Here is a 26,027-nt window from a genome sequence, read left to right as displayed (position 1 = left end):
TATGCCCTCTAATAACGAAGGGGAACTGTAAAAAGGTAGAGCCGATGTCGACCAAGAACCTTCAGTGTTTGCCCGGCGTTAGCCGCCTCTCATACCATCCGATATTACCAAACAAAGAGGCAGACGCTGGAGACTGGAAGGCTAGAAACAGGAGTTTATTCCGACGGAGCAGAACACGTCAAATCAGACAACAGGGTATCTTCTCGAGGTGCTCTAACCGCATCTCTGAGGCCTGGCCTCTTATACACAGGTTTATGGCTTTATTACATACACTGCATCCGTAATGTTTCTTTGAAGGACAGAAAAGACATCCTCGGAATTCCCGGTCCAGGCCCGTTCCCACACACATCTACAGTAGAGTTCCCACCCCGATCTCAGCATGTGGTGGTTATCGCGCAGCTGGACATTCCGCTGGGAACGGGGATGCGTGTGATCAGTCGGATCTTCGGGGTGCGAAGGTGTTGATTAATCCCCGCTCCTTTGATGGGGTGAGTTCCTACTGTAGGGGGCAATAAACTACATCTGAGGGGCCTGGCGGTGGCCTGGGAACAGCTTGGACAATCTGGCAGGGAGGAAGAGGATATCAAAGGCTTGTTCCTGTGAAGGGATGAAAGGGTTATATGGTTTCGGCTCGGGATATTGCGCTGAGGCAGGATCGCGCTTATGGTTCGTTTATAGTTCAAGGAGGAGAGATCGGGGGTTGCCGGAGCGCGGGGGGGATACTTGGGGAAACAAGAGAGTGAGGGGGGAGAGACGCGCTAGCTATCGGGAGTGGGCAGAGAGGCCATGGCAATCAAAATGGCTGCTGCTTACGCGCACGTATGGATCTGAAAAGGACAAGATGGCGCTGATAATGTTTACGCCACAATCCAGATTTTAACAGTCCTCCCTTTTCAACATATCTAGCCAGCTTGTCAATTTATGTCTATCCCCATTATATTACGTATTTCGATATCATACAAAGCTTTCATACGTTCAGCTTCGAAGTTCGGAGTCTTAGGGCAAATACAGTTAGCAAACAGTGAGCACAGAGGCGGCAAGCATTGAATACCCAGGCAGAGTCCACATATTACGACGATTGGTATCAGTACGATCATGAACAACCTCCATCCCCAGTCTTTTACAGCACTCCAGAACCAACTCCCAAGTGACCATCCGTCTTGGTCCTGATGAACTTCTGAGGAGAGACTGTGGAGGTGTTCAATGGCTTTGTAGACTGAGGGCGAATTGTCTGGTATGTAGGTACAACAGCTGGACCCGATGATACGGCATGCTCCTCTACGGTCCGCCAGAACCACATCTAGAACAAGGCGGTTTTGAAGAGCCACCAGACGGACCGCCTGAAGCTCGGCTGTATTGTTTGTGAGGATACCAGCTGTAATGTTCATCGTTGTTTCGACTGCCTGGGACAAATGCCGAATGGCACGACTGTTCGCCATCGGACCCCAAAGTGGAACAAGTCCCTTTATTGCATCCAAGAATTGTGCTCCAGTAGAGTCGGCCTGCTCAATGTCCTTTGCTCGTTTTTGTCAGTGATGGTTTGCCGGAGCCACATAGGTCGGAGGAAGGATGAAGGCAATGTAGCAGGTACCTCCCCAGCCCTTTGGGAGCCAGGTGTAGGCTTTTGTACCACAGACGAAGTACATGTTTGGAGAGGTGACAAAAGAGGGTGGGTCGGTTGAGTCCAAAGTTCTGGTGATGCGGCAAGCGCTGTGGCCCACCAGTTGTGTCCCATGGCCTGTGATGCATACAAGGCCCGAGACATTGACGACAGATAGGGCCACAGTCAGGGTGGCAGCCGTTCGTTTCCGGAGGTAGGAGAAGGTGGGTCTGGCTGGATTGTTGAATACTTGCATCTCCACCCTTTCTTTGGCGGGGATGTCCATGTGAACAGAAGCATTGGAGGATAGAGGGCAGAAGGGAGCAGCAGTTCTTCCGGTTTTGTTCAGCCAGACCCCATGATAAAAGTGCGACATAGTTCCGCTGGAAGTGGCATTGTCTCTGTAGCTCTCTTGCAAGAGGATCAGCCAAGCAAGGCAGGAACCATGAACAGAGAAAGGTGAAGGGATGAAGGGGATGGAATGTCCGGTGGCATGTGGTATCAACCCACAGATCCAGCAATTCGTGGCATTGGCAGCAAGGTTGTGTTGGTGCAGCAACTGTACGAAGGAGTTGTTCCAGAACTCCTTACGCCTTTCTTGGATTTGAGGTGAAAGAGAGACCAGGTAGTGTTCTTTCATGGTGGTAGGCTGTGCAGTCGTTAGAAATGTCTTATGAGCGGTGAGTTCTCTTCCACGATCCAGAAGGTAGTCATGAGGAGGAGGCAAAAGAGAAGAGCGATAAGAAGAGCAATAGTCTTTGAGCTGTGCAATCTGTCAGTTTTCGGGTTTCTGTAGTGGGTCTTCGGAGTCCGGTTGCTTCCATCATCTTCGTATCGGGCGCTTCCATCATCTTCAAGGTGCTCGGTAGTGGGCAGAACCACAAACTTCGTTGGGCTTCTCTCCTGGCAGCCTTAGTAGTGTTAGGCCACCAGTCTGAGAATTGTAACTTAGTCAGTGGTCTGCTTAGCCGAAGCTCCCTTCTTTCGTCGCAGGTTATACCCTTCTCTGGATGGCACAGTGGGATCAGGGAATTTCGCCAATTCGAGTGTCTCTGTCTCAGGGTAGCAGCTCAGGGATGGTCGGTCTTTGTTCAGGAGCTCTTCTTGGGCGGTCACGTCTTCGGTCGATGTCAGGGTCGGAGAGATTTTCTTGCAATGATGTGCATGCAGCCAATTCCGCTTCCCCTCCACTCGAAGAGCTGTTCGGGTGGTGATCAAGACTTGCCAGGGGCCCGTCCAGCGGGGTTCCAGACTCTTCTCCCGCTGGAAGTTCCGAATTAGGACGAAATCTCCAGGCTGGATGGTATGTCCGGGGCCCCTGGAAGCATCGGGGATGGCCTGCAGCACCTGATGATGAATAACAGACAGTGTTTTAGTTAGGTTATACAGATAGTCAGACATTAGGACGTCCGGGACGTCGTGAATAGATGTCGGTTTGGGTGCAGACCAGATACTCATGGGCCGGCCGAAAACGACCTCGTAAGGGGTCAAGTGGTGTTTGGTGGGGGTGGAACGCATTGACAGCAATGCCAGGGGAAGAGCGTCTGGCCATTTTAGTCCTGTGGTAGCCACTATTTTCGCCAGTTTTAGTTTTAATGTGGCATTGTGCCGCTCGACCAGTCCAGCAGATTGGGGGTGAAAAACTGCGTCGTACCCCCAATCCTTTCAGGATAAGCTGGATAACCTCGGCTATGAAATGGGGGCTATTGTCACTCCATAAAATACGGCAAAGCCCGTAGCGAGGGAAGAACTCTTTCAGTAGTACTTTTGCAGTGGCAATGGCAGTGTTGTCACGCGTCGGGTAGGCTTCCACCCATTTGCTAAAAGCGCATACAACAACAAGTACATACTTCAGTCCTTGACATCTCTCTAACTGAATATAGTCCATCTGTAGGACTTCAAATGGGTGGTTGGGGACCCCAAATCCTCCTCGGGGTACGACAGTTCCTTTCCCAGGGTTGTGTTGCAGACAAACTAGGCATTGTTGGACAAGACGTTTGGCTGAGTCTGTAATTTTGTTGTTATGCCACACTCGGGAGACAAGTTCAGCCATAGGGGCTGCTCCTATGTGTGCAGGGGAGTGAGCCATGGTCAGTATAGGGATCAAGTATGAATTGGGTAGCAACCATTTGTTCGTGTCTTTTGTCCGCCAGCAGCCTTCGTCGTCCTTCAGTCCCACCCGTGCCCATTCAGTCAATTCGTGTGGTGCACTGGCTATCTGGATGTCCCTAATGGTCTCCCTAGCGTCCTTCCATTTTCTGTTTGTGACCTGGTCACGTATATGCGTGTTGTCGTCCTATTCTCTGCTGTCGTCCGGGCGGTGATGTCCGCCAGTGCATTCCCCTGTCCGACGATATCTGTCACCCTTTTGTGTGCCTGACATTTGATCACAGCAAGTCGTTTGGGACGGAGAACTGCTTCAGTCAGAGCGGAGACTAGATCTCCGTGTAGGATGGGGGTGCCGTGTGAGGTCAGGAATGCCCTTTCCTTCCACAGGAGCCCAAAATGATGCACCACCCCGAAGGCATACTGGCTGTCCGTGTAAATGTTTGCTGTCGTCCCTGCTGCTAGGATACAAGCTCGTGTGAGGGCAATCAGTTCTGCTGCCTGTGCAGATTTCTGTGTGATGCGGGCGTTCTCAACTACAGTTCGGGCTGTGGTGACTGCATACGCAGCTGAGGTGGTGCCATCGGTGAGTTTGATGCAAGAGCCATCCACCCATAGCTCTCCGTAAGGATCTGGGAAAGCTGTGTCTCGAAGGTCCACTCTACTCCTAGTCTGTTCGTCCGTGAGGGTCACACAGTCATGTATAGGGGGCACATCGGGATCATTCTCAGGCAGAGGCAACAAGGTGGCTGGGTTCAGTGTGGTGCATCGTTTCAACGTGATGTGAGGTGCGAGCAGTGTCAGTTCGTACCCAGTCAGTCGTGCGCTGGTCAGGTGTTGTGTCTTGGTCTGGTTTAGGAGGGTGTCAACAGCATTGGGCACTAGTACAGTGAGGGAATTCGAGAGTACGATCCCCTCACTTTGTCGGATAGAGACAGCAGCAGCAGCTACTGCTCGAAGGCAGGCAGGCAAAGCTCTCGCTACAGGGTCAAGAGTGGCAGAGAAATAGGCACATGGTCGTTGTTTGGGGCCGATGGTTTGGGTCAGGACAGACAAAGCGCATCCCTCCCTTTCGTGGGTGTAGAGAGAGAAGGGTTTTGTATAATCAGGGGTTCCTAGGACTGGTGCTGAACAAAGGGCGTCTCGTAGTTCCTTGAAGGAGGATTGGCATTCAGGGGTCCAAGTGAGCGGGAAGGGGACATCTTTAGCCAGTAGGGAAAGTAGTGGTTTCACAATGAGGCTGAAATTTGGCAACCATTGTCGACAGAAGGAGGTGAGGCCTACCAAAGAGCGGACTTGCTTCGGGGTTCTAGGGATAGGGGTCTCTAGAATAGCCTGAATTCGATCGGGTGTGAGTTTTCTCCCATCTTTGGACAAGAGGTGGCCTAGGTAAGTGACTTGAGGTTGGCAGAATTGCAACTTCTTCTTGGAGATCTTGTGGCCGTTTTCCGCGAGGAAGTGCAGGAGTTGGATGGTGGCTGTGACTGCAAGTGGAGTGGTGTCGGCCGCCAAAAGGATATCATCGACGTACTGTATCAGCACCACTCCATCCGGTAACTGGACTGCATCCAGCTGTCTCTTGAGGGCCTGGCTGTAGATGCTTGGACTTTCAGTGTAGCCCTGGGGTGCTCTACAAAATCTATATGAGCGGGATTTTAAAGTGAAGCCGAAAAGGTAGCGGCTGTCTGAGTGGATGGGGATGGAGAAAAATGCGTTCTTGAGATCGATTACCGTGAAGGTGGTGGCAGTGGAAGGAATCAGGGTCAGAATGGTGGTGATGTCTGAGACTACAGGGTACTGAGGTACGACTACTTTGTTGACTTCTCGTAGGTCGATGATGAAGCGGTACGCTTTTTCATCTCCCTCACCCTGCTTCTTCACAATGGGTAGGATAGGGCTGTTGCAAACATTGCTAACTACTTCTTCTACCACTCCTGCGCCTACCAGGGACTGGATGATTTTTACCAATGCCCTCTCGCCTTCGGGCGATATCCGATACTGTGGGAGTTTTGGGAGCACTGCGTCCTGTCGAACAGTTATGTGTACAGGGTCTATCATCATGCGTCCTACGTCCGAGTCAGTCTTTGCCCATAGGTACAGAGGTAGGGTGTCGAGTAAGGACAAGTCAGCGTCAGTGATGGAAAACATGCGTTGTGTGTGACAAGATCTGAGCAGCGTTGGGTTGTCGTACAGAATGACTCGAACTCCGTCTTGTGAACACCTAATAGTAGCTCGAAAATGTTTCAACAAGTCAAGTCCCATAATAGCGTCGGGGGTGTTGGAGGAGAGCAAAAACGTTGTGTCAGTGGTGTTATTGTCCAAGTTAAAAGAGATCGGTGTGGACAAGGGATTAGTGGAGGGCGTTCCATCAAAACCTATTGATGTCACATGTGAGCCAGACAAGGGTGCCCTGGGAATCAATCGTTTAGACAACGCACTACGTGTTGCACCAGTATCTACCAGAAATGGAGACTACGTACCTAGGACCTTAGCGGTGACATAAGGACCTTGCTGGTCAACATAGAGCTCGACTGGATCCCTTCCTTGCCCTTGGCAGTCCTATGCAAAGTCGTGGGCATTGTCGCAGTCAGACTGTTGACACTGATTCTGTCGGGGACGGTCAAACATGTTCGGTCTGCCAGGTCTGTCATTGTTGGTGTCGTTTGTGTGCCCTCATCCCTGTCCTCTATTTCTCGGCCCGCCCGCTACGTCTCTCGTGTCTTTATTTCTGAGTGCTTCTTGCAGAGCTGGACATTGAGATTTCCAATGGCCAAATCCTTTGCAAAACGCACACTGGTTCTCATCGAGGTCTGTTCGTGGAGCGCCGGGTGCGGTTGTGCGGTCTCTAGGGGGTGGATTTCTAGGAGCATTCGACTGGTAGTTCCCTCTATACTGTTCCCTTCCTATAGTCACCCCTTGCAACTGAGCAATCATCACCCTCTCTTTCAAGTCCTTTTTCTTTTTCTCAGTCGCTCGATCGTTCTCGTTCTTTTGTCGCTCATAGTATTGAGCCATCTGAAGGATAGCTGCAGGCTTGGAGGCCGCCCAACTACTCTCGCTAGTCTGTAGTTTCTGCCAGACTTCTGGTGTCAGGCCTTTCACATAGTTCTGGACGAACAAGTGAGAAGTTGGCCTGATATATGATGCTCACTAGTTCTAGTGATCACCTTGTATCATGCCAAGCAACCCTTATGGTGCAGGTTGTAAAGTCAACCTTATAGACAAGCTATCCTAGGGGTAGCATGGACTAAGCAGTCTTAGGCTAAACTCTGTAAAGGCATGTGAAGCAAGCTGTTTTACCATACACAATCCCTTGAATACCAAATGAAAGGACACCACACAGATATATATTGAAAATATATATGGATTTATTACTACAAATGTCCCTGATACTCTTTATGAGCACAGAAGCAAATGCGTTAAAACAAAACACAGTTAAAATATACAAAAGTTGCACAATTTTGGATGAGCCCAAGGGGCCACCTAAACCATATACTAAAATAGTGGTATAAGAACCACTATGGGGAAAGTGAAGAGGCCTAGGGCCTGGGGAATCGCTGGAGCTGTTCGGGACTAACAGTGAAGAAGTCGGGAAAGGCCAGCGGGACTCGGGTGCAGTGTTTAAAGTGCATGCACTCACCAATGCAAAGTCTATGGTGCGTAAAAAGTACAAAGTTAGTTAGGGAGGAACCTTCCGAGTGACCTAGAGAGCTGAAACTTGAGACACAGACACTAGAGGTGTGTACCAGTGTGGGAACACCGGCGGAGCTGAGTTACCCTCACACCCTCTGAATCACACTACCCCACACCCTTCTTCTCCCAACTCATCCTCTCCCTCCCTGAACTATACTCTTCCCATTAGCTCCCCCCTCACTCCTACACCATTCCGCAACTGTACCTCCTTGCTATCCCCAAACTTCTCTTCCACAGAGGTCTCATCTCCCCTCTACCCCGACATGCCACTCCTTCTCCCTTTTAACTACAGCCCTCCCTGCTCTCCTGCCTGCTTCGGCTCATCCCCTCCTCAGAACAGGCCTCCTGCCTGCATCTGCTCACTGCCTCCTCAGAGCAGACCCCCCTCTGCAGCTAACTCCGAACCCCATTTGTCCTCCTCCCCCCCACACTCTATTTACTCCCTCACTCTTATCTCAAACTCCCTTCGCAACATCGAACTTAACATCTCCACTCTTACCAGAGATCTTTCTAGTCTTAGGAACGATTTCCTCAACCTCAAATCCAGCGATCCCCGTCCCCGAAGAAACACCGCTAGACCCGGTCTAATAAACCCCACCACCTCCAAACGGTGGAAAACGACTCCCTTGCTTTGCCGGGCTCAAAGACCACTCCGCACTACTTGCACCCTCTCTCACCAGGAGATCTCCGACCTTCAAAATTCCTACCCTCCATACTCATCTACCATGAACACGCCTCCCCCCTTCTCAAACATCCCCGTCATATTGGGGACTAGTCGGATTCCCCTTTCACCTGTCTCACCTAGACCCCCTCCTCTTCTCACCTCCATCCATGCCCTCCCATCCCCCAAACCCACTCCCAAACCCCTCACCTGCATGCTTGTTAACTGCCGCTCCGCTGCCCGACATGCCATAGAAATCTCTGAAACCATCCTTAGCGAATCCATCGACATTGCGTTCCTTACAGAATCCTGGCTTAATGACCACTCTACAAGCATTCTTGACATACTCTCACCCCCGGGCTACTCCATCATTAGGAAAGATAGACCCATCCGAAAAGGCGGTGGTGTAGCTATCATCTTTAAAGACGAATTACAGCTCTCCCTTATCAATAACGCAGAATATGCCTCCTTTGAATACCTCTTAGCCGAACTCAAAATACAGGGTTCTCCCCCCATCCGCCTTCACAATATATATAATCCACCTGGAAATCACTACCCATTCATTGATGAGCTATCTAACCTTCTTACCCAATCCTCAATTTCCAAATCTAAAAACATCTTCCTGGGAGACTTTAATCTCCATTGGAATGATACTAAAGATCCCTCAATCTCCCTCCTCTCTGACCTTCTCGAAATTAATGACCTCAATCAAATCTGTCAGTGGCCAACCCATTCCAAAGGAGCCACCCTTGACGCTATCATAACCAGCAAAGATCTAGCCCTCCTATCTAACATCATTCCCATTGACTGGTCCGACCATCACCTTATCCTGTTCACCATAACCACCTCTGCCTCCCCCCCTCCTTCCAAAACTATTAAACCCATGAAACTGATCAGAAATCTCAGTCTTATCCCTCCCGACTTACTTGAATCCAAACTTCATGCCCAGCTTCTCGCTATCCCACCCTCCCTTAACACGAATGAACTAACCGAACAATATAACAAAGCTGTCACTGCTACCCTTGACCTTCTTGCGCCTCTCAAACTCAAAAAGCAAAGAAATATCCCCTCCAAATCATGGTTTAACACAGACCTTAATAATGAAAGACGTAGACTCAGACTGACTGAAAGATTATGGAGACAGCACCCCTCTCCTTCTAACCTGACCCGCCTCAGACTTGCTAGATCGTCCTATAAAAAACACATCTTTAGACAAAAAACGTCCTTCTTCAGATCACAACTAGATCAAGCTCAGAATAGGCCAAGAGAACTATTCAACATTGTGCGCAATCAAACTACTTCCGCCCCCCCGTCCCACTGGCCTCGACAACTAGATGTGAAGAAATAGCTCTCTTTTTTTCAGACAAAATTAAACTTATTGAGCAATCCTTCCTCTCTACTGTGATCCCTCCCACCAATCCAAACATCTCTCTTAATATCCCACTCTCCACCATAACTCCCCCTACACCCACTACTGCCCATCAAAACTCTGATCTCCCTCACCCCCCCTGCCCTCCAATTTCCTTGACTCCAATCATCCTAACTCTCTTACTAAAAATAATGCCACGTGGCTTAACTTCCAGCCAGTCACTGAAAGAGACGTCTTTAACATCATTTCCAAACTCAAGCCTTCCTCCCACACCAAAGACCCTCTCCCCTCCAAACTTGTCCAAAACCTCAAACACATCATCACCCCTTACTGGACCTCTATTATCAACAGCTCCCTTGCCACTGGCTGTGTCCCCACTTCATTGCAACTAGGCCAAATCACCCCCATTATCAAAAACCCTTTGGCAGACCCAAACGACCTCAATAACCTCCGTCCCATCTCCAACCTTCCCCTTCTTTCTAAAGCCCTGGAAAAATGTGTCCTTCTCCAACTAGATAGACACATTGAACACTTCAACTTACTAGACCCCTTCCAATCTGGCTTTAGGAAAGGATGCAGCACTGAAACCGCCATGCTAAACATTATTGACGACATCCACCACTCACTTGACAATGGTGAATCTAGCCTGCTGATCCTCCTTGATCTCTCTGCAGCGTTTGATACTGTTAACCACTCTGCTCTACTAAATGTTCTTAGAGATCGATTCGGCCTGAATGGTACGACACACAAATGGTTTGTCTCATACCTACAACACCGTTCTCAACAAATCAAAATCCAAAATTGCCTATCTAACCCTACCTCCATCTCCTTAGGAGTTCCGCAAGGATCCATCCTCTCTCCCACTCTCTTTAACCTTTTCATGGAACCCCTCACACTCATTCTTAAACAAGCCGGGATCAACTACCATCTCTATGCTGACGACACCCAACTCTATTATAAGATTAAAACTCATGCCGACATCCTTCAACTCAACAACACTCTCATCAAGATCCAATCCTGGTTCCACAGTAACCACCTCAAACTCAACCCTAAAAAAAAAACTGAAATCATTCTTTTTTCCCCTAAAAATAACCAGCTCCCCATTCAGAAGTGGATCTCTGACCTTAACGCCCTCAACTGCTCCTTAACTTTGTCCTCCTCAGTCAAATCACTAGGGATCTCCCTGGACAACCTCCTAACCCTCAAGGTTCACATCAATAATTCTGCCAAAGGAGCCCTCTTCACTCTCCGCCACCTTAGGAAAATCAAGCCCTTCATCCTGATCGATGATTTCAAACTAGCAGTCCAATCCCTTGTTCTTTCTCGCATCGACTATGGCAATGCCATTCTCACCGGAATTCCCAAGATCCACCTAGAACCTCTTAAATCTGTGCTTAACCTTGCAGCTAGGCTTACCTCAGACTGCAAGCGATTCGACCACATATCCCCTGCCCTTAAAACCCTTAAATGGCTCCCCATTGACGGTAGATCCATTTACAAAACGGCCTGCATTACAGACAAAATTCTCCATCAGAATACACCGACCTACCTCGCTAGCAAACTCACTAAAGCCGGTTGCTCCCACTCCTTGAGAAGTACTAACACCCTCCTTCTTATCCCCCCCCTTCAAAAAAAGAAAACCACCCAGTCCAGATCCTTTTCTGGCAACGCTCCTTGCATTTGGAATGCCCTTCCAACTGACCTTCGCTGCAACCCTTCCTACTCTTGCTTCAAAAAAGAACTCAAACTACATCTCCTTAATAAATACTGGGGACCCTAATCCATATCTGTTCTCTTCCACTGGCTACATCTGTCCGACCCTAGATGCATTCACCTTCCCTTGTTTTTAGCCTTACTCGCCCTTTCTCCTCGTCACTTCCCCCTCCCTGTTTACCGCCTTCACTCCTCCTTGCTCCCCCCTTCCCTTGTCCACCCTCAGCCCGCATCCCCTTCAACCCCCTCCCATTTCTACCCCTCCCGCTTCTCTTCCTTACCAACCTAACGGACCACTAACCTTCCTATCCTGACCCTGCAATTTTCCGCTTTTTTTCAATTTGTGCCTTTTGATATGTTTGATTTATCACATCTTACACATTTTGTTGTGCTTATTTCCCATATTTATCTTTTTGAAATCTGTCAGACTGAGACTTTTATGTTGTTTATTTACATTGATGCTATGTATGTCCCCTGTTTTACTGACCTTTCTTGTCTCTAAAATTGTAAAGCGCTCTGATACCTCCGGGTCCAGCCAGCGCTATATAAAACCTCTAAAATAAATAAATAAATAAATAAACAAGTGATGTCCGGTTGCAGTGGTGGTCATGTCCTGGCCGCTGTAATCGGAGAACACCGTTTCAAACCGGGAGAAGTATTCTGATACGTCTTTCTGGGGTTTCTGGCGACAGGCCGTTACTATCGACCAGTCCACCTTCCTTTCTGGGACTAAGGTTTTTAATTTCTGCACGATCTTATCTGGTAGGTCTAGAATGGCTTTCAAAGGTTTCTGTCCCGGCTCTCGCTGTTTGTCTACGTCACCGAGTTGTATCCAGGTATGTCCGAACAGCTCAAGGTGGTCGACGTTCCGGATTTGCTTCCACACATCAGCTGGCAGACATAACCCGAAAAACAAATCGATATCCGCTAGGGTCATAATCGTCGAACCCAAAGCGGTGGCTAATTCTGTATAGAAGGCTGTAGGGTTCTTTCGCAGATCAGGCAAGGACTTTCGGAAAGTCAGGATGTCTTGCCGATCCCATGGTTGGTAAACCCAGTTGTAAACTACCCTCCCTCTCCCATCTTGGTGGTTAATATCGTCGTGTGTTCCCTGTCCTCGTGGGGGGACCCAATAGGGAGCGGCCTCCTTTATGGGCATCATAGTGTCAATTTTTTCTACTCTGGCTTCAGTCGCTGCAGGAGTCGTGGTGTTAGTCTCTGGTTTCAGTTCCGTGAGGTGGCGGAAAACTTCAAGCGTACGCGTGAAGAGGTTAGTCACATCACACTCGCCCCCATCTCCGACATCAACTTTCCTATACAGAGGGCCTTTTCCTTGGTATCGGTCCTCGTAGGCATTAAGGGTGTGGTAACAAAGGCGTACGACAAAGTGTCGTCTGTGGCTATTGGCATATGTATTGTACATATCCGTTACATAATCCTCACTTTCCTTTCGCACCACCAGTGTCTTTACAATCTTATCGATCCCAGCTCGTTCATCCTTACTTAATAATCTATTCGATCTCGCAGGGTCTTTCCTCCCAGCTTCGGGATCATCTGAAGTCGCTGCTCGCGCTGCGCTGAGTGCGAGGGGTTCGGTCGGTGCAGAGGCCATGAGGACCGAGGCTCCGGCACTATTCTCGCCTGTCGTTGGGGGTTGCGGGTGTTGCGCTAAGGGCTGGGAAGGGGCATATGGAGGGGGCATGTAGATGATCGGGGGACCTAGTAGTAAATCATCGTTCGTTCGCTGTTTCGAAGGTAGCTCGGGGTAAAGTGTAGAGGGTGTCCTGACGGAACACTGGCCCGATGATTCGGAATCTTGTTTTAGCTTAGTTTCCTCTCTTTCTTTTATTTCTTCCTTCAATTTGTTAGCGGCTAGGTGAGCTGCTTTGCGTAATTCCTTTTCTAACCTGACCTAATTTCTCTTTTTCCGCTGTTCTGTTTCTTTGCGCCACATGCCGAAGCTATCGAGCATAGTGGGTGTTGCCTTATTGTTATAAAGGGCTGTTCCCAGCTCGTTTATTTTATCGTTATCAAAGGATCCTATCAGTGGCCACTGATTTTCCCGATCCTTTCTCGTGTATTTATGCCACAGCTTACTATAAGCCACGGCGACTAGTCCATATTTAGTAAACATGTCCTTATTAGGGGTGCCCTCCAGTGGAGCCGGATGGTTCACCTCTAATAAGTGATCCGGGCTGAACCAACTACCAACAAACGGGGCGAAGATAGGCATGACGGGTTACAAAGGGGACAAAAGTCTGCACTACCTATCCTTCACTATCCGCAAAGACTAAACAGAGTATTGCGACTCTGTGCTTATTTGTGAATAGAGAATAACCCAAAGAGAACCAATTCCGAACGATCAATGTTCGGATAAACAATCAATCAAATGAGGGATAAAAAATAGGCACGACGGATTACAACGGGGGCAAAAGCCTGCGTTACCTATCCTTCACTATCTGCAAAGACTAAACCGAGTATTGCGACTCTGTGCTTGTTTGCAAATAGAGAATGATCCAAAGAGAACCAATTCCAAAACAGTAAATGCTTGGATAACAATCAATCAAATGGAGAGGGAAGCAGGCACGACGGATTACAACGGGGGCAAAGGCCTGCGTTACCTACCCTTCACTATCTGCAAAGACTAAACAGAGTATTGCGACTCTGTGCTTGTTTGCAAATAGAGAATCTCTCAGAAACAATCAAATGAGTAATACTAGTATTTTCAAACAATCAAACAATCAATTCGCAATTCGTCGTGTTACACGACCTTACCCGGACCGCATGGACGGTTTCTCGTCTTCCGCTTCCAGCGCCCGATCGTCCTCTATTCTCCGTAATTGCTGTGGCACTCCTGATGGTTCCCAGTCAGGACCGTAGATCACTCGAGAGAGGTCTGTTCAGAACCGGTGAAGTTCGGATGATCGGCTGCCAGACGAGGGTCTATCGGGCAGGAGCTCTTCCCGATCGTTGCAGTTGTTCACACTGTCGTCGGGACCTCTCCCACTGGATCCACGTGTCGCTGATGGGCCCCACGTTTGGGACGCCAATTGTAAAAAGGTAGAGCCGATGTCGACCAAGAACCTTCAGTGTTTGCCCGGCGTTAGCCGCCTCTCATACCATCCGATATTACCAAACAAAGAGGCAGGCGCTGGAGACTGGAAGGCTAGAAACAGGAGTTTATTCCGACGGAGCAGAACACGTCAAATCAGACAACAGGGTATCTTCTCGAGGTGCTCTAACCGCATCTCTGAGGCCTGGCCTCTTATACACAGGTTTATGGCTTTATTACATACACTGCATCCGTAATGTTTCTTTGAAGGACAGAAAAGACATCCTCGGAATTCCCGGTCCAGGCCCGTTCCCACACACATCTACAGTAGAGTTCCCACCCCGATCTCAGCATGTGGTGGTTATCGCGCAGCTGGACATTCCGCTGGGAACGGGGATGCGTGTGATCAGTCGGATCTTCGGGGTGCGAAGGTGTTGATTAATCCCTGCTCCTTTGATGGGGTGAGTTCCTACTGTAGGGGGCAATAAACTACATCTGAGGGGCCTGGCGGTAGCCTGGGAACAGCTTGGACAATCGGGCAGGGAGGAAGAGGATATCAAAGGCTTGTTCCTGTGAAGGGATGAAAGGGTTATATGGTTTCGGCTCGGGATATTGCGCTGAGGCAGGATCGCGCTTATGGTTCGTTTATAGTTCAAGGAGGAGAGATCGGGGGTTGCCGGAGCGCGGGGGGGATGCTTGGGGAAACAAGAGAGTGAGGGGGGAGAGACGCGCTAGCTATCAGGAGTGGGCAGAGAGGCCATGGCAATCAAAATGGCTGCTGCTTACGCGCACGTATGGATCTGAAAAGGACAAGATGGCGCCGATAATGTTTACGCCACAATCCAGATTTTAACAGAACCATACATAAAGCAAGCGATAAACCCCCTGACTAAGGAAGTGTCTTACTAGTGTGTTCATGTGCTTCGGAGTCTGCCATATAGTGCAGTGATGGCCTTCTACCTGCGTTTGGTACTCTTATGTAACATGCACACAACACTTATCTCTTGTAACATAAAAAGTACTCCTTCTGTAACATGGTTTTTGCTTAAAGTGCTTGCCCACGTGCCAATATACCTACGGAAACTTTTGTACATGAGTTTGACTGCCTTTCAAGCATTCCAGAAAGTATCTCTACCTGAACCTTTAAAGCTTCTGTAACTTGTATACATGACACATTACGTCCTGTAATGTACCTTTTGCTACCTCTAGTGTGGCATAAATAAATTCAAGCCATGGTCATCTTAGTATCTCACAACTTACTTCCATTTCGCAGGCGGATGACATAAGTTCCCTATATACCTTATGATACTTGGGAAGTGGGCCTCCAAATGGAATATCGCAACGTTACGCGTACGACATCCTCATGCGTGCTGGCTCCGCACTATTGCCTGCCACACTGGAAGACCGGAGTCTGTCACCCCTGGACCTAAATTGTGAGACATGCTAGCGAAATCTGTACAGAGGTGTACCCCAGAGCACCTTCTAAGCTGGGGAAGAGGTAGAATGACCTGAATTAAATTCCGGGAGTAAATTAATTCTCCATAACCTCCTGGAGCTACTGCATTAATGAAACGAGGTTCCTCCTCAGTCCTGTCGTACTGCCTACAATAATCGAGTCTCTACACTGGCCAGGGCACCAGACTAAATGCACACAGAAAAGACAGCCGATCAAAGGCCGCGCGCGGTCAATATACCCCCGTAGAGTAATAATCCCGCGTCGTGCAGAAGTCCAACCATGTCCTTCCAACACCTATGTTTGCAAAACGCACCGTAACCGATACACGAGCCTCAAGTGGGGCCAAGATCCTCCACCTATCGTGCGCGGATATGATCTCGTGACACCTCTCTTGCTACCTCTTGTAAAGCAAGCTCACGAAAGACACCTAGTGTAATGTAAATAGCAGGTGGCCACCACAGAGCGCGCCTGCAAGCCCACGAGTTAAGACACAGGGATGGTCGCGCAGTGACCACCAGGGCTCCAGCTGACCCCCGAACCCACTGCCCCGGACTTAACGATGCAATGCATAACCATGAGGGCTGGACAGGCATAGTGCATAGCCGGGCGGCATTGCTCCACTTCAACCCCGAAACCGCCAAGTCACATGGCCGAATCTGTTGCAAGTGGCAGGCGATACAGCAAACCGGTACCGCAAGGTTGGTCTGCACACGCCCAAATATATGCTATTGAAATATATATCTTTACGCCTCTAAAAAAAGGCGCGTGTTCACCCCGCAGGTGATGACACGCCGGCATGAGCCCCTGGTGGTGCTCGTAAATGCCCCAACGCTTCACTTAAAAACGGACAGTGCAGCGGCCGCAACCGAAAGGCCTGCTCCCCCCCGCGAGACAAGCCGCAGAGATAAATGCTTCTAAACAAAGTTGTGTACAAAACGCGTGATGTGTAACTCGCCCGACCACAAAAGGGACCAAAACGAGTAACATCCACAGCCGCCTTGAACACCATACCTCGCGGAGCTCTTAAGTCTGCGCACGCCCGTTCTGGGCCGCTCGGCCGACTTCGCAGCGGTCCAAACCTTCATCCTCTTTTTGGAAGTCAAACGCAAAGAAATTACAAGCTGTATACTAGAGAGCGCAAGAACCCTGTTCCCAAGATGATCTGCCCACCCCATCCATTAAAACAGATGTTGACCGAAAAGGCTCGTTACGCCACATCCCACCTAGCACGAGGCCTCACCTGGGGACGAAGCGCCAACCACCCGAAATATAATCAAACGCCTGCCAAAATTGTTAACAATGAAAAGTTTAAATGGAATGCCCCCATAGATGTGCCACGCCAGTGAAATGAGAATGTGCTCCACATGATAAGCAGAATCAGGAAAATTTAAATGTATTCCATATTAGGAACAGCATCATGTGACGCCTAACATGCAGCTGTGCGTAAAACCTTCCTCCGCAAAGTCCCGGTGCATAGCCCCAACAAGGAAAGAGAAGCCAAGATGGCCGCACCCGTGCGGCATTACCCATGTGTGCCGCACCCATATGTCGCTTGAGCCGCAGCTGAAACCAAGATGGCCGCTCCCGGGCGCCATTACCCACGTGTGCAGCAACCTATTCGCAAATGCATACACATGCATGCAGTGACCCATCACCGTTCCGGGCCCCCGCACACCACACCTACGAAACCGTTGCACCTGGTTTGCACACCGAACCGGACCCAAGCATGGACAACAACATAAATTCGCCCAGAGCAGAAGGCCCAATGCAGAGCACTGCTGATACTGCAAACCAATGCGGGTAAATGATCGATAAAAAGTATTGAAACATAATACTATCTGCAAAAGTGTCCATCTTTGAGGCGCCGAATCTAAATATTAAAATCCGTGGCTAGTTTCCCGGTGTACGCATGTAAACTGAGTGCTTTAAGTGCCTGCACTAATACCTTCTAGCATAACTGCCCCAGCAAGTTGCTTACCCTCATCCACGCGGACACTGCACTGATAGCATGTGCGAATCTAGTGCAGATACCGAGCAGGCTACCGAAGCCTATAATATGCCGGGAAAGATACTACTTTTACCCAATGAAGTACACGGTAACTTCGTCAAACGGTTAATAAAACTTGATGTTTGCAGTTTTGCATTTCGCTCTTGGCACCTATATCGCCCAAACAAAACATTTTTGAAAACGTCCTACCTTATGTCCACAAACTGCTGGATGAACAAAACTGCATAGTCGGACGCAACAGAGGCAAAGCCTAAAATTGTTGACACACAAACAAGAAAAAACCAGTACCAAGCAATTAACGACCTAATCAGCATTGTCAAGAATTCATCCGATAGTATGCTCGAACCCGCGTTGTTCCGTGCATGCAAAGCACGGTGAGATAGGCCTCACGCCACCATCCACTCGGGATGTTATCGAACTTTCGCCCAGCGTACCCCGTGACTCTCGCGCCCGCTCAACTGCAAGCTCTCCTGAACGGTGCCCTCTGCCCTTGAAGCATGGGCCTAACGAGCTTCCTTGTTAACCCCGGCTGCGCGGGCTGACCTGAAACAATTGCTAGCACACACAAGGACCGCTCAAGGTACCCCGCACCAATACCCAGGCAACGAAAATCGGGCAACACGCGCGTTTCCACAAGCCCTCATACTACCGAGGCTGTATCATGGAGAATCCCCCGGGGCGCTTGGCAGCGGCATGCACCCCCGACCCGCGCAGGGGCAAATCCACCACCACTGCCCCATTACATGAAGACGCCGAGACCCCCGCAAGCCTCCCGACTCACCGCAAGTGAAACACGCCGGCGGAAAGCCACAGCACCCGACGCTAGACAAGCCTCGTCTAGACCGGCCTCCGGACGACCTCCAGAGGCACACCAAAAGGCATAAAGTGAGGAAAAAATGTGTGTCCCCCCGAGGACACTGCGACGCGTCCGGTGCAGCAAAGAGGCAGAGAAAATGGCGAGGGGGACATAAGTACCCCTCGCCCTGCCTGCCGCACCGGACGTGACCACCCAGCTCCTCCTAGCTCCCCTCGGGACTCCGCCTGCCCGGGGAGAAGAGAGGCTAGAGAGGGGCGGGGGAAGCCCTCAGTGTCTAAGGGGCTGCCGCCCTCCTGATGGCCACTGCGTGGCCTCGGGCAGCCGCAATCCTTGTCGCTGCACTTAGGGCATCCTCCGACACTCCCACTCGCTGCTCACCTAGTCGGGTGTTCCTTCGGCAGTGCACCGGTTATCGTAATTGTCGCTCCTCTACAACTTGTTCCAGCGCACTCTTGAACGGGTGCTGTGACACGGAAGTACCAACCTCGTTTAAAATACACGCTCTCTCTTTTTGTCCCATCCGGGATAAAAAGAAGCACTCACAGGGGTCTTTGATTTCTTTCGAATGTTTAATTAATCTTGCCAGAAGTTAACATGACGTGTTTCGGCTTCTGCCTTTCTCTAATGTTACCATGTTTACGCGCCATGGACGACATTTAAAACCCTCATAAGTCACATGATGCACAAAAACAACAAGGGACCATAGGACTCATTCATGAGCGCCATCTTGTAACATGTCTAATATAGCTCAATGCACACAAAGTCCTAATGCTTAATAAAATCCTATGCATTATAACAATACCAGTGCTCATATCGAGCAAACGGAATATGGACATGTCATTATATAAACGGCATTGTGCTAACATCAGCATCATTATCGGGCGAAGGCCGATGTACGGCCCGATAATGATGCTGATGTTAGTACAATGCCGTTTATATAATGAAATGTCCATATTCCTTTTGCAGAGGAGCGACAAATATATATATAGTGTTCAACCCTTATAGCACTGAATCAACTAATACTGGATTATATGCTCACCACTTACCCTCAGGTACACCAATCACGTGTATATTTAGGTCAAAAACGTTCATTGTTATTAGAATAATATCCAGTCTAGCTACTGTGGGCTATCTGCTCTTGACAATTCACAATCATTTGTTATACTTCAGCCCCTTGCACTGCTCATACGAGACTTGCAAATCGATAGAGCATCTCTGATCATACTGAGTGATGTTGTTTAAGGAAACCACTGACATCTCAGAAGTTGGCATCAAGCAACATCTTGCAAATTGTCAACAAAATGGCCAGCCATACAGTGAAAACAATGTCCGATAGAATAATGCTTTACCTAAATGTAACATACAATGTCTCCCATATTCTATTCTAACAGCCTGATCGTTAAGGACACATATTACATATTTTCAGAGGAACATTAATGATTAGCAATGATGAATACCTCCTCGTTCTTTTGAATGTTTACCAGGCATTTCTGAAACCCCTGTTCACAATACTTCGTAAAATGTAAAACTCGGTTTTGTTTACCCTATTTTTCAATATTGTAGCATTTTATTTTTTACAGAATGTCCTCTGCTTGTTATTTAAATATCAATAATGTTGTGTCAAATAATTCTCCTTAACTCAAACACATATACAACGCAGTGAGCCTCGGCTTGGCTCTCTGGGGAGTGGTCGGTTTGTCATGTGAGTGGGACCTTTTGGGTTCATTTGCATTTTGCCTGGCCTTGAATTACAAACAAATGGAACTTTATCACTCGTTGCCTTTTTTCTGCTACTTGATTGGAAAGTGCCTTAAACGTGGCCTCAACGGGAAAGGGTGAGTATCTCATTAAAGGCACAGACAAACTGGTTTAGTTTTGTGGTACTTTCTGGCTGTCTGAGGGAAATCCTCATCTTTTCCCCGGAGTAACTAGGTATTTTATCAATTTATTTTCTTTAAACTAAACTCTATACTGTTTGCTAGCTTCAAGGCTTGTTATGAGTAATGGTCTCAAGTCTGCTTTTAATACTTCATGTTTATTGTGATTATTATTATTTCAGTTTGAAGAGTTACGAACACACATGCCATGTAGTGTTTAGTCACAAACCCAAGGGACAATTCTGCCCAAACAATAGAGTTACCTATCAGATATTAGATCATTCACAGATATTTGATCATGCACAGATATTCATACCTTCTCATATCACCCCTGTAATAAAGATTCACATGAAAATGAAAGAAAGACTAATTTGTGACGTCCCTATTTACCAATCTCAATAACACTGACCGAGAATACACAAAGGGTGAAAAATACAAACAATAGGAAAGGGGCTGGTAGCCCTTCAAGTGTAATTCTCATTCCAAAAAAACTTAAGTTAAAACCGTTAGTCATAATATGTTAGGAAAATAGATATGTTTCAAAAGACGTTTGAGGGTACTGCAGAACTAGTTATTCATTATTTTCCTTAATAGTTTCAGCAGTTTCTGCTAAAGTAGAATAAAACTCAGCCTGGCTGTTTTCCCGATGGGTATGCTCTAAGACTTCCTCTATGTAACTTGAAGGTTTATATTGCCCTCAAATAAGCTGAACTAATCCTGACTACCACCGCAAACCCAAAGAGCTAAATTTGGTTGACCGACCGACTGACCGAAAAAAACTAAAGTTAAAGTGACGTTATAGGGGGTCATTATGATGACGGACAGACTTCAGTCCGTCCTCCATTGCATTGTATTTGGAACCACCTGCCTACAAGGCAGCGTCCCACAGTGCAAATTACGATGCAGTGGCCACCGTGAAGGTCGAATTGCCCATGTTTTGTATTGCGGCGGGTGCTGCACTCTGCAGCACCCGCCGCAAGACAAAACAGACACCCCACACATATCTCTGCACTACGTGGCAGGCACCATGCTATGCCGTGCCTACCACATGGTGTGGGGATATGTAGGGGGCACCATAGATGCCCCCCAGTGCCTATGTCCCTGGCCCAGAGGGTTAGGACAGCCCGCTACAGGCCCTCAAATCTGTTTCCGCTGGCTGTTTTGCGGCGGGTTGACCGCGCAGAACGACCGGCAGAAAGGGATATTGTAATCCCTACGGCGGTGCCTGACAGGCACCACCGCCATTCAGGGGCTACAGGAAGGTCCCACAGGCGGTAAGATACAGACCACCTGTCAGGGCCCTGATGGTCGGACTTTCCGACTGCCACCCGTCCAGAAGCCATTATAATAATGTGGACGGACATCCCTGTTCCGACGGCAGAGAGACCGCCACCTACAGCCTGTCGGTGGCGGTCTCCACACCATCGTGATCAGGCCCATAGTTAGGTGTTGAAATAAGGTCAAAACTAACACTTGAAAACAAAAAAGCCTCTAAAATGCACTAGCTATAGTTTACTGAGCTAACTATAACTTACATCCCTATTGTGCACTACTTATGACCTCACATATTACGTCACTCATGACACGTTAAAAGATATTACTGAGAGCTTATCTGGCTCCAACAGTCCAACTATCATTATCTTTTTAACCCCTTCATGATCACATCAAGCAGCTCTTTAAAAATAAATTTCTTAAACAGCTGAATGGATTTACACCAAATAATGAAAAGCACTTCTGAGTAAAGTTCAAACTTTTTGCCAGATTTTGTGTAATTCTGGTTTTTCTGTATCACTTCCTACATATTTCTATGAGGCTTAACATGAGAAATTAATGTTTTGGGATCCCCACCCCTTTATTCTGGGCTCCCCACTTGACAGATCTGCGCAAAAATTCAAGAAGGAGACAAAGTTATTAGCGAAACACAACATGCTCTTGCTATGGAAATTCTGACCTTCTTAGAACTACACAGTTGTGACCACCACTGTGTCATATGAATATACACACAATTTATATTCATATATATGTATATAATATATTCATGAAGCCAGAACCTTCTGTATTGAGGCCCTCATTTGAGCTGCATTTTTCCTGTCAGATTTCGTAGTGGCTGAGACTTGTTCAGTTAGTAGTATACCACAAAAGAGTGGTTTTTTCAATTATCGCACATCCTGCTTAATATCAATCACACAAAAAATTTGATAATGTGTCCTACTCTCCTATTGAAAAGACAAAGCTCAAAGGGAACAAGTCTTATTTATCATGAAAGAGAAAGTATCACCCACAAATGTGTGGCATGTTTCGTCATTGGCTGACTCATCCCACCCTGATTGGATGATGCTATGAGGGTGGCATTAACCTATTTACCTTTGTGAGAGGTCTTTCAAGATAAATGTAACTGGATAAACAAGGAATCTTGAATTGGTGCTCAATCTACCTTTATGTATACTCAAAGGAATTCCATTTAATGCAGAGTACATGGGCAGAATTAACAAATCAATGGTGGATGAAACTAAGAGTAATGTTTCAGTCATCCTTTTATGTTCCAACTTGTTTCAAGCCCCAAATCAGCCCCCAACAGGTCTTGAACAGTCATCAGGGCTACTGGGATCCCTATTCTAACTACTCTGTGTACATCTATGCAGGGGTAAGAGAAAGTGTTGCCTTTAACACTAGTTGGTATGTCTTAACCCCTTAACTGCTAGGCTCCCCCCAGGCCCTCACCCAACCCCTAGTGCGGAGTCCTCTTTTTTGCTATTTGCGGTATCACATGAGGTATTCATGCCAATTTTTCGTCCTTTTTTTCCAACATCATGGAGATTCTAAAGCTACCCAGGGTTTGTACATTCCCTTGGGGGGACCAAGAAAAGAGACAAAATATACCCACATTTTGAGTTTGGGGGAAAAAATGAAGCAAGTGCTCAGGATAAAGGTGTCTGTGTTTTCCCTAGAAATGGCATCAATAAATTGTTTTCTGTGCTAAAGTCACTATCTTCCCAGCTTTCGGGAACATTCATAGCTGAATTAAATAAAAATCACCATAGTTTTAGCATTTTTCAAAGAGGTACCCCATTTGTTTCTAATTTTTGTGCTTTCATCCTACTTCCAGCTTGTGGTGGAAAACAGTGTGTAAGCCGTGGGTGATCCAGTAAAGCTATAGATTTCCGAAAAGTAGTAAAAATTCTGAATTCAGCAACTGGTCGTATGTGTAGATCCCTCAGGGTTTCCCAAAAGCAACTAACTGTTGAAATAAAGAAATATTGAAATTGAGTAGGAAAAAACAGCCATTTGTGACATCATTTTTATCTGTAATTTTTTGTCACAATGGACGATTTATTAAAGCAATATACCGTTACATCTGCTAGACCGTTCTGGTTGTGGGGATACACAGGGTTAGTAGGTTCTCCAAGAACCCGAAGTACCCAGAGTCAACAAATGAGCAGCACGTTATGATGGTTTTTCTTTCAAAGAAGTGTATGTATTTCTGAAATGAGCTCCATATATGGAGTTTAGAAGCAGTGGTTATTTGTACATGTCTGAATATTTGGGCACCCATACTAGCATGTGATTCAGATGGCATTTTTCAAAATATGGCTTCTTTTTACACACTGGCTTATATTTGGAAGGCACAAATAAAGTGAAATCCAATTGGTATTGAAAAATATTCTACTACCCTATGTTCCTTAAGGGAGAGGTCCTTGCTGTGCTGAAGAAAGGTGTACAGGATTGTACTCCCTTTGTTTCTTGGTTATGAAGAAAGAAAGACTCTTGAGGCCAGTACTGCACCTTAATGCTCTCAACTTTGCCAGTGGTCAGGACAAGTTCAGGATGTTGTCCTGAGTTAGGTTATGTTGACCCTGAAGGCGGTTGATGTACCTGGACCTCCAAGACACCTCTTTTTATCATCGGAGTCTCCCTGCCCACAGACCATACCAGTTTCCTATGGGGGTCTTAGAACTGTCAATTTGTGGTTTTGCAAATTAGGCTGACAGCCATGTCTCTTGTTTTTCCAAAGTTTTACCATTTATTGCTAATTCACTGAGATGGTCAGGAGTCTGTGTATTACGATACCTGGATAACTTGGCTTTACCATCAATGCCTAGTGCAAAGGTTGCTGCACACTACCCCCTCAAGTGGGCGTCACCGCCTTCTCCGAGCATCATGGCTATTACGGACATAATTTAGAGGTTTATAACTCTTGCACATCTGTTTGTACAAATCTTACATCTGATAGGCCACATCATGTTGGTCTCACATAACAGATGACGAATGAGGGCCTTCCAATGGTGTGTACAACCCCTGTGGTTCACAACATCTGGGGAGCCTCTCACTAAGGAACTGACCTTTCAGTCAGTCAAACCAGGGTTGCACTTGTGGATGAACTACTCCAATCTTGAAGTATATCGACTGTTGAACCCTCCACAAGCGCAGGAGACTTTAGTAATGGATGTGCCCTTGCTGAGGCATCCCTCTAGGCAACATAATGGCCCTCTTGTTTGAGTCCGAGCAGAAAATGCTTATAAATGCACCAAGAACTGTTGGTGGTCTGCCATGCCTTGAAGGCTTTTCTCACTTCAATATCTGCCAACACGAATCACATTCTGTTGGGCAGCACCACCATTTGCCTGTGGCGGTGGGTGATTTTACTTCCTCATTGACTGTCTTCTTCTAAATATCAATGTTGTGTACACTGTGTTACAAATTTGGCAATTTAGCAGATAGAGTGTGACATTTATCCTAGTCTTTCTTGTTGTTATCCTACATAGTGGAGACTTCATTGGCACCTAATGAAATATATACAAAATTTTCAGTGTTGCAGTCCATAAAGGAGGACTGTCATAAAATCACATAATATTATATCCTTGCTCAGAAGAGAGCAAGGTTGGGTTTTTCAAATGGGTTTGCATACCAGTTGTCCTTTGTGTTGAAATATCATGCGTTATTGTGTAAGACTATGTTACACAATACTTACCTTCCCAGAGTCTTTCAAACTCAGGACAGTTTTAGATAGCTGCATTGAGTCCATTTTAATCCACCGATAAACATGGGAGTTGCACCAGATGAGAATACCAAAGCAATAACTAGAAGATGTATTTATCATATGGTTCATTGGTTAACCTTGAATAAGCATCTTGGATATCCATCTGACTGTTTAGATGTACTGCAATATCCACAGCAATAATATGTGTGTGCCAGTGGTATATGCAAGCTATGACTCCCATTACAACAAGCAGCTTTTCACATGTGCTCTTGATTTCATCAAGATGTGTCTATGTTCTGACTCTGTGAACAGTAGAAGTGGTAGCTTGAAGAGCTTTAAAAAAGTGACTTATCCGATACGATGGCCACATTCTAGCCACTTGCTGAAAGTTTAAAGGTGCGGCTGTTTAAGACACTGTTAATTGAATGTAGGAACTCTGAATCTGATTGCCATTCTGAGAAAATAAAGTACAGCACTTCAAATCTAACCATAGTACTTTATTATGGTGTACTTTTTAGACACATCTCCATGACATAAATTTGAATTCCCCTCACCGCCCATGATATAACTGCTTGGTGTACATTCTAGATACCAGTGTGTGGCTAAAGGGTGTTTTACAGTGTCACATGGTGATGGTAAGAGCTAAGCGTATTACAATAATAATATACTTTGCTCTAAAAATTTAGCAATATTTTTG

At 47.2% G+C, this 26,027-nt stretch overlaps 1 protein-coding gene across 1 annotated transcript in view; it reads left to right on the top strand.

Moving 5' to 3' along the window:
- Window positions 1-26,027, top strand: part of ALG6 (ALG6 alpha-1,3-glucosyltransferase) — a 330,082-nt gene that overhangs the window by 224,442 nt on the left and 79,613 nt on the right. Inside the window, exon 7 of the mRNA XM_078669299.1 lies at window positions 20,125-20,310. Within this exon, the coding sequence (XP_078525425.1) occupies window positions 20,125-20,310 (186 nt within the window). The remainder of the gene's footprint in view (window positions 1-20,124; window positions 20,311-26,027) is intronic.

The sequence above is a fragment of the Lissotriton helveticus genome, chromosome 1_2, assembly GCF_964261635.1.
Source record: "Lissotriton helveticus chromosome 1_2, aLisHel1.1, whole genome shotgun sequence".
In the NCBI taxonomy this organism is placed as follows: Eukaryota; Metazoa; Chordata; class Amphibia; order Caudata; family Salamandridae; genus Lissotriton; species Lissotriton helveticus.
The sequence above is the reverse complement of the archived record's forward strand: the minus strand, read 5'-3'. Positions and strand labels throughout refer to the sequence as shown.